Below are 10,125 nucleotides of genomic sequence, written 5' to 3'. Positions count from 1 at the left end.
ATGATTATTATTGGATGCCCATGTTATTGGAAGGGGGTAGGCACTGGAGTGACAGCCCTTTCTAGTAACTTCAGCCCTCAGTTATAGAGATCTTCACTATAGATACTGCTTATCCCCTCTTCTGAAGCCCTCCTTAAGAGGCTGGATTATGCTAAGTGCTGGGGAAGATGAAGGCACTTGCTGCACGCTGCAAATGTTATTTGCTCCTTCAATGAACATAGTTTTAACAGATTTCATCTGCATTTACTGTTCACGTCTAACTACGAGAGAAAATAAAAGATGTGAAAATGAAATATTTAGTACTGAGATGGTAATGTTAAGTGAGGCAAAGACTGCAGAACAGAAACTGTAGGCGATTCATTTTATCTACTAGCAATTCATTTGGCACCACACCACTGAAACAGCCCTTTTCAGTTCATATTAGGAAAGTTGATTTGGACCCTGTGAACTAAACCAAGACCAGACCAGACCTAATCTTTCTTCGCAGCCACTCAGAATGCTACTCCTGAGGAGATCCTTGGGGGGGAAAAGAGCAGGATGCAGAGCAAGGGATGGTAGTTTTAAAGGAAATCAACAAATCTTCTAGTTCTCCTTTCTTGCTGAATTCCTGATTCACATTTCATTCTGTTCTGAAGAGTTCCCTCAACCCTCAGAAGCAGCTTTGGGGTATAAGCAGCTGCAGAGGGGAGAGACCTTTTCTGTGAGCTTTTCCATTAATGGCATTTACATCCAGGTGTATATATATGCATGCTCATACAAAACAAGCTATTCTCATAAAGATACTTTTCAAAGCATGAATGAAAATCTTTACTGCTGCTATGCAATACGAGAATGGTGTTTCTATATCCCACCCCTGTAGAAAATAGAGGATTATTAGAAAGTTTTCCATTTTTCCCAGGGGTTGGATACAGGAGTGACTTCCCACTTTGGTACTCTGAGTATAGCAACATCTTGCCACAATACAGGGAGAGGAAACTGAAAAAGTAGAATGTTCTGGGGAAAAGGAATGAGTGGTCCCTGTTCCCTAGGCTCAACTAAACAATATACTAAATTTAATATTTGATCTAAATATTATTAAATTTAGTAACAAAAATTCTACTAACAAAATGTGTAAGTAAACCAAGTTTCCTACTGAAACTGGTAATAGATAAAACAGATCATTTACTGAATAAAGCCATGAGATTTTGCTCATAAGAGCACAATTTCACTTCTTATTTAAAAAAGCACTTTATTTTCTAATACTTGAGCTGCAATCCTAAGAATAGTTTCCTGGAAATAAGCCCCACTGAGTAAAATGGGACATTTCCAAGCAGGGCTGCTTAGGGTTACTTCTTGAGTTATGAATATTACATATTTTACATTTTACCAAGTCCATTATGTTTAAAAATCAATTCCTTATAAAAGACAATGTATCCAAAGCATTGTTGTAGATGCTAGCTACAGGGAAAAAAAGGATCTTTATAAGATAACATGTATAAAACAAGAAATGAAATGTGATTTTATTTAAGGCAATACTGGGCTACTTCACAAATCACCACCTCAAATATATACACTGCTCCACACTACTAGATTTCTATCACATTCACGATGAGTTATTCAATACCAAAATGTGGTTTAAATCCTCAATGTCAGCAAACTATTTAAAATGTACATTTCCATCATATTATGGAAGCGGAAGAGTTGTCGATCCAATTAAAAGCAGTGTAAATGCAGTTGTAGGATAAAGATTGAGTTAGCTACATATGAGTATCATCCAAAGGTATTGGATGTTTAAAGTTACAAAAACAACAGTTTCAGTATGTATTTAATCAATTAAGTGTGATCTGACCAAACTCCTCTCCTGTACATATATTTTATGCAAAATAAACTGGATATGATGGACTTACCTAGGTTTTACTTCAAAAAATTTAAGATTAAAAGAACATTTTAAAAACTGGATCACTTAATTACAAATTAAAATTCTGAATATAAATGTGTCATTTAATATTTCAGACTTACAGACTGCTGGTGGCAGCAAATGATTTACAATAATAAATATATACAAAAATGTATCTACAAATAAAAAGTACTGTTATATATGAGCAGTGACCCAGTGAAAGATACCACAGACAATTCACAAAGAGTTCAGTCATGGAAAGGACAAATCTGATTTAAAAAATTGAGGTTTTGATCAGTTATTTACAAAACTGAAACAATGCTTCTGTTCCTTGAGTCCCATAGGGATAAAAACAAAGAAATTTACATGACAACTGTCATGATTTTGCTAGTTTAAATCACTTCAACTGAAAATTTTAGGAAATAGTATCATGCTTGATGGCTTCCTATTCAATAAAAAGTGTAGTACATGTCATGATTACACACTAATTATCAGTACTGAGTCCACTCATATTACCCGATTATTTTATAACCTCTAGATTTGTCTCCCAGTGTCCATCGAGTTTTGTCAGACTGACAATAGGTTTCATTTCTTGAAGCTGCTTCAACACAAGCTCAGTGCAATCCTTAAAAGTCTTGTCTAGAACTATTTTTACAGTACCACTACACTGAAATTGTGATGGGTGAGCAAACTGTACATGGATTTCTGTTTCAGAACATGACCGTGTTCTTGCCAAAGAGTTCTTGTCATGACATTTTCTTGAGTTTGAGTGAGAACCTCTTCTGGTTCCACAGCCATGAAAGCCTCTCTCTGTAGTTTTTTTTTGCTTCACAGCTGACTCTTCAAGGAACTTAAGAAAAGAAACTTCAAATCCCATGGGTTTAAATGAACTCCAGTCAAAAGCTGCGGGCTGTTCTTCAGCAGTTTGAACAGCTACTGCAGTTTCCTCCTCTCTGTGCACCCCACTCAACTCAACAGACAGTATTTCATCTTGCTTCTCAACTTTCCTTTTTTTATTTTGAGGGGGATTTTTTTCTTTGCATGCTCTTTTTGCATTACCATTTATGTTTTGCTTTCCTGGAGGGCAAGAACCAGTTTCTTGAAAGTTACTCTTTACATTGGAAGAGGGATTTGCTTGGTTCTCTGTACCTGTGAGGTCCTCATTAATAAGTTTGGTAATAAACAGTTCGGCAAGCTCATCTACTTCATCCTTTTCATCCTTTTCATGCTCACTCTGTGTCACTGGAGTGGAGGCTCTTAAGTCCTCACAGTTCTCTGACAAATGGGGCTGCAATTCTTTATTTACATCACTTTTTTTGTCCTCAATAACCTGTTGAGAAGATGCTTCTTTATCTGATGAATATGAATGCTTATTTGAGACAATTAAGAGACTTCTGTGTTGTGAAGTAAACGCTTTAGACAACTTATGACATTTATAATGTCTTACTATATTATTCTCACTTGTGACAACTGATGAACAACCTTTTATCATACATGGATATTGTGTGATAAATCTGCTTGTACATTCAGATAAAGCATCATTTCTAGCCTTTATTGAATACACGTGTTTTCCACGTTTCAAAGAAAAAGCCTTATTTTCATGAATTTGCCCCACCTTTGAGTTTTTGTTTTCCACAGTAATAGTTCTCTTTCGCTTGGTCCTAATAGATATTTTGTTTCTATTTTTTCCTGCCTTATTATATTTTAATCCTCTGTGTTTAATTTTCATAGTTTTTTCCAGGTTAGCTTTGCTTGAAATATTTTCCTGACCCGGTGTCAGGAACCGTCTTGGTCTTATTAAATGGTCTTTATGCCTGTCATTATGTTTATTAAAAATGTGTCTTAAAAGATTAGACCTTGTTGCATAAATACGGTCACATCCTTCACAATCACACTTGTACATGCCATCCTCTGTTTTAGTTTGCTTGATCTTTATTCCATGATCTGCCTCAAGATGAATAATATAATTAATATATGCTGTAAAGGATGACTTACATTCTGACTGATCACATGGGAATCTTCCAACCTCCAGGGCTGATTTCATGCTTGCGATTTCCTCTGGAGTCATTTCGTGGAGCTTCATGTAGTGTTGAATAAGACTAGTTACTTCTTGAAATATTCTAGAGCAATTTCTCACCTCACATCTAAATTCTTTCACAGCTAAATGTGTTTCAGTTTCATCACAATCTTCTTTAGTACAGTCATCCTCTTTACTTGGCTCACTTTCTTCTTCTGCCTCTGCAGAGAATGAGGGCAGATCAGATTTATGCACCGCTTGATAATGAAGAATTAAATTCTGTTGTATTGTAAAAGCAGCAAAGCAACCTTGATGCACACATCTATATGGTCTATATGGACTATAACTGGTAGGAAATTCCAGAGATTTCTGAACTGGTTTTTTGTATTTTCTTTCTTCTTTTTCTTTCCTGTGTCTTCGGATCTTACGAACTTTTGGTTGCACCTGCACATTACTAAGTGGGACGATGCTATGAAGTTCAAGTGGAACTGGAACTACTTGAGGAGGCTTTTCTAATTTTTCAGGAACACAAGGAATACTTTCTGTCCTCACTCTTTCTGGGATTTTCACAGATTTTATACATGTTTCTTTCTTTATTTCAAGTTCCTTAGTCAACTGAGATTCATTTTTACTTTCTATTAACACATATGGTATAGTTTTTAGTTCAGCAGGCCTTGGTGTTAAGCTTGCAGTTTTGTTTTGAGATCTCCTCCCATATGGCCTTTTTAATTTTAATTTTACCATTTCCTCTGTTGTAAAGTGATGTACCAGCTGACAATGGGCCCGGAGATTAGAATTTCTTGTAAATGTTTTTGGACAGGTAGCTACAACACATTTAAAAGGGGCATATTTTAACTGGTGTTTCTTGATTTCTAGTATCATTTCAGCAGTATATTGATGTATTTTGCTGTAGTGTTTAAATAATGCATCCTTTGTCATAGCACTGTAATTGCACCCTGGTGCCTGGCACATAAAGGGCTTGTGGACTTTTTCAGTGAACTGAGAACGCACTTCTGAAGATGGTTGTGCAAGAGGTTTGTTCTCAGCTGTTACAACAGGAACAAGAATTTGTGGCAGCAGTGTATCTGCTGAAAAACAATGAATGACACTGTCCAATGCTTGACTAGGTGTTTCACTTTCTAATTTCAGTTTTTTCAAACCTTCTAAAATTTCCATAATCTGAACATCATCTTTATGAGAGCTTTCAGACTGAGAAGGTAAAATTTTGCCAGGGATGACATTTGGTGTGTGTATGACAAGTTGAGCAGGGTTGGATGATTTAACATTTTGTGAAGAGGTTTCTGAAGAAGATTCAATAGCATTTGTCTGTGCTTTCTGCAATGACTCAATTGACACCTCCTGGATTTCAGTTTTCACTTCAACCAACTGGGAATTCATAGCTGTTTTAATTATTTCAAGTGTCTTCTCAAAATTCTGAATAACATTAACCTCTGAAACATCTAATGCAGAGTTTCCTTGAATGCAAGAACCAAAACTTACTTGCGACTCACCATTTTCACTTTTCACTAATGCAGGAGAAATTTCTGCATGAGTTTCTTCATTGGTTTTGAAATTCTCTTTGACTTCTGCTGTTAATTCATCAACTACATTATTTAGTTTCTGTGTAAGGCTTTCCATTAACACTGGAGATTCACAGTTTGTCAATACATTTGACTGAAAGTTCTCTGCGGATACCTGCACACTTTCTTCAACGTTTTTAGCTAAAAGGCCCAATGCTGTTAAATCATTAACGATTAATTTCTGGGAGATGTTAGGCACAACTAAGGAAGCAGCTGCTTTCCTCTTTTTCTTTGAACCACTGACTCCTTTTTTATTCAAATTACATGATTCTGCATTTTTAATACTACTTATTACTGAAACACGTGAAGTATTATTTCCATAGTTATGTGATGAGGCAGGAGAATTAGAAGCCAAACTGGGACACAGGCCATTTTCAATAGTCTTTAGTATTAATTCATCTGGAAATACAGGTAAGCTGTTGCAATCATCTATGGAGGAAATTTTGGTGTTAAGTATTCTATTTTGGTCTGTTAGCAAGGTAGCAGGATTGCAAACAGCTTGTAACAGAGGTGACACTCCTGGATTGGGCAAAACTGTTGCATTTATTTGACTAGTACCAGAGATGCAACTTGAAGTAACTGTGTGTGGCAGGATTTCCGTAGAATCAAATGTACTTGGAATGCCTGCAGTTTCCAAGGCCTGTTTTATAATTTCATTTCCTTCCTCATTCTCATTTGTGTTGAAATTAGTCATGCTGGTCCGTGGAAACAAGTTCTGTAAAAAAGCAGCTGACCGACTCTCAGTTGCAAGCAACTGCAGGAATGATGGCTCTTTAAAACATGTTTCTGGATTAAATGATGATTCCTGCTGCTGCTGTAAGCTTAAAGCATTTGAAGAAAGAATCATACTGGCAAGTAGAGAGGACTGTCCTTTAAGCTGTATAGCTTCTGGAGAAATCTCAGATTCATCCAGAGGTTTACAATATGACCGTTTAGACAAGTGACCACCAAGTGATCTGGGATTGGAAAAAGCCCTGTAACATCTACTACAAATAAATTTACCATCCCGGATAATTGCTGGCCATTTTGCCCGTTTATTATGCTTTGGCCTTCTCTCTTTCCCATCTAGACCTCTTCTACGATCCTTTTTTCCCTTTGCTGATCGCAGAGGCTGTGATGTGGTTTCACTGAAGTTATCATTATTCACTTGGGAAGAAAACAATGAGTCAACACTTTCTTCTTTTGAGAAAGCAGAATTTGTGTTTCCTTCAAGTTGGGAAGAAAAGTGATTGGTGTTCTCCATCTGTGAGAAGACAGAACTTGGACCATTGTCTGTTGGAGAAGGAAAAAGAGAAATTGGGCCATTTTCTGCAGGCAAAGGGAGGAAAGGATCTGAACCACTGTCAATGTCCAAAGGCATAACTGGTTTTTCCAGATCATCCAGGTGTGAAGATAAAGTTGCACTAGACAGATGTTCAATTTGGGAGCTTAATGCAGTATCTGGTTCACTTTTAATATGAGGAGACAGACCTGTGTTCATACTTTCTACAGTAGGCAATAATGAATCAGTACTTTCCAGGCGTGTCGGAAAAAGAGCATTAGAGAGCTGCTGCAACTGGCTTGTACATGAGGGATTTAAACTAGTTTTGGCTTGCTGAGGAAAAGCCTCACTAGTGGGAGAGGCCACTTGTGATGGCAAAAAATAAACTATTTTGCTATCATTTGGCAAGCTTTGCAAACTGCTCGTTTTTCGACTTTTCTTATTCTTGCACTGCAGCTTAAATATAGCATATTGATCAGGATGTGTTGTCTTCATATGTTTGCCAATGCTCTGAACAGAATTGTAGGTTCGTGTACATCCTTCAACCTGGCAAGTAAACTTCTGGACAGGAGCTGCCAATGGGATGACTGGAACAAAAGGAGTACCCAGGCTAGGCTGGTCTGGACTAATTGTAATTCCTTCTAAAGTCTTCAGAGGCAAATTATAGGGATTAGTATTAGTCTCAATACTCTCTTCAACTTGAGATTTTGAAGTCTGTAAATGTTGATATCCTACTTGATTCTGTATGCTTAAAGGCACTTGGCTTATCTGTTTTTCTGGGCTTTTTGTTAAACGTGAAGTAGACGATGATGTAACTGAATTAATGGAAACAGTCTGAGACTGGCTAACAGGGCTGTCCTCTTTTTCTTCCTGAAAAACTGGAAGATCATTGCAATTATCTTCAACTGTTGAACACAACTGATGGGGTACAGGTGCAACAGTATCTATTTTAGTGCTTAAAGTTGGCAATTTGCCCCTTCTTGCCATATTTTCTCGAATTTTTTGACCTAGAAGAGGCATCAAAACATTGCTTGCTGGAACTACTAATTCTGACTTTGCTGGAGTATGCAAAGGATGTTCCAAACTTTCAGTGGAGAGGCAATTCATCTGTTCTAATATACTAGATGTTTTTGTTTTCTCGAGCGTGAGCAATTCATCTTTGTCTTGTTCTGTGATATAATTTTCACCTTTGACACAATTATTTGTGTTATTTTCTGATGGCAATACCAACTCCTTTTTTGGATTAATTTCATCAGGAGTTTCATTATCTTCTAAAGGCTGAGAACAATTAGCCTCGCCATCACGCTGCAGTATTTTTTCAGATTGTTTAGTGTGATCTTCAGTATGTTTTTCTAATTCGTTCTGAGAACGATAAACTTTTCCACAACCTGCAAATCTGCACGTGTAGGTATGATAATGCTGCGCTTCATGATCATAAAGCAAATATGCTTCAGAAAACACTCTCCCACATTTAGGAAACATGCATTTTGCCCTGAAGACTGGGTGCTCTTTTCTATGACTCAGTAGTTCAGCATAACTGTTAAAACTAGCCTTACATTTCATCTGTATACAGATATATGGTTTGCTGCCACAGTGCATTTGTAAGTGGTCATTGAGGTGGGTAACACTTACAAAGTGCCGTCTACAGTACTGGCAAATTACTTTTTTGCTCTGCATTTCAAGAAAGCGTTTAGCTTCTTCACTGTCTTTATGACCTTTTGCATGTGCAATTAAATTTTTAAAGTACTTAAAGCCTTTTTTACACAAAGTAACTGGACAGGTAAATTCATTGACAGGCAATGGCTTCTGAACTGGTATTATCTCTGGAATGTAAGGTTTGTCTTTTTCATAATTTTCATCATCAGAGCCATCATTATCATTAAAAACAATGAAGTCTGCTGCATAAAGGCTGTTCTTTTTTATGTGCCGTTGTTCTTGCTTAACTACTGTATTGTTCTTCTTATTCATACCCACGGCTGCTGTTTTAGGTGGCCTTCCTAATTTTCTTAATGGTTTCATTGCAGCCAGTCTCTCTTTACTGGATTTCTTAACATGTAGTGTTACATGAGGAACGAAAGATTCTTTAGAACTAAAATTTTGTGCACATATGGGACAACTGTAAATTCCATCTTTATAGTGTTTCTGTGCATGCCTAACGATCCGATGTCCAAGAAATTCCTTGTCACATAGTACACAATATTGCATATAAGCTTGCCAATTCCTGAACCTAGCTGATATGAATCCTCGCTCTCTCAACTTTTTTATTTCTCTGTTTTTCTGTTTTCTATCTCTAATTCCTCTAAGTAAGTTTGTAGCTTCATCAAAGCATCCAGAAAGTCCATTCACTGAAGTTTCTTTGTTTTCATCTTGGCACTCCTCTGCTTTTTCATGCATTTCACTGTCATTTAGCTCATCTATTGAAGAAACAATTGATGCCTCCTCTCCCATCAATGCAAGACACTGACGCTTTAACATTTTCCAGTCCCAAAATTCTGGGTCAAAAGGCCACTGTGTTTTTAATACAAGTAGGAGCTCGCAACGTAATGAATTTGGTATTGGAAGGTTTTCTTCATCATATTTCTGGTCAGGCTGATTATATAACATTTCAACAGCATAGTATGCATCCACTGTAGGCTCAAGAAGAAATTCACTTAGTTGACAAGCACGTTTAACCTCCAAATCATCAGGGAGTAAGCAAGATATAGTCTTGCAAACGGAAATCTTCACTTCTGTATTCTCACTGGCTTCCAAACGCAATGCTTTCACACACAGTTCAATGCAGGTGGCAAGTCCAGCAGCTTCAATCTGTAAAGAAACAGACAGGTTTTAAACAGTAATTTCATTACTACTATAGGTATCTATATTCATAAATATTATATAATCTGTTTTGTGGATTTCAATCAATAAATGTCTGCAATTTATGTTTAATATTTTGCATGCTTGAAAAAGAGACAGGCTGCACAGTAGCTAGTAGAAAAAAGGTTATAAAGAAGTCAGATCTCTTTACTTATTTTTGAACATAACACTAACAACTGGAAACATTCCTTCTTTCTTGCATTCATGCATTTGCCAAAATGGTGTAGTAAGGAACTTTGGATTCACATCAGAAAGAAATGTGGGTTATAAATGAAGGAAATAAATAAATAATCACAGAAGGATAATTTACGTAATAGGTTAGTGCTACCAGTTCCATAAATACACTGCAAAAGTGGGTACCCATGAAAAATTTCACAGGAAGAAAAGGGATTACTTACAGGTCTCCTACTTGTTATATGATTATCACTTCCATAGCACCTGAACAGTTTGACTAAGCTACACTGATATACACATATCAAATTGCCTATATTGAAAACTGACAATACATTTGGCAAACTGAATACCTCTGGATGTT

General features: G+C 36.7%; 1 protein-coding gene across 2 annotated transcripts in view; it reads right to left on the bottom strand.

Moving 5' to 3' along the window:
• Positions 1 to 1,475: 1,475 nt before the first annotated feature.
• The window catches only part of ZNF292 (zinc finger protein 292), a 63,743-nt gene continuing 55,093 nt past the window's right edge, over positions 1,476 to 10,125 (bottom strand). For both annotated transcript variants that reach the window (XM_054977754.1, XM_054977763.1), the window contains one exon: positions 1,476 to 9,539. In XM_054977754.1, the coding sequence (XP_054833729.1) occupies positions 2,397 to 9,539 (7,143 nt within the window). In that variant the 3' untranslated portion in view covers positions 1,476 to 2,396. The remainder of the gene's footprint in view (positions 9,540 to 10,125) is intronic.

The sequence above is a fragment of the Eublepharis macularius genome, chromosome 1 (assembly GCF_028583425.1).
Source record: "Eublepharis macularius isolate TG4126 chromosome 1, MPM_Emac_v1.0, whole genome shotgun sequence".
Classification (NCBI taxonomy): domain Eukaryota; kingdom Metazoa; phylum Chordata; class Lepidosauria; order Squamata; family Eublepharidae; genus Eublepharis; species Eublepharis macularius.
Note: the sequence above shows the minus strand (reverse complement) of the source record. Positions and strands in the feature narration are given on the sequence as shown.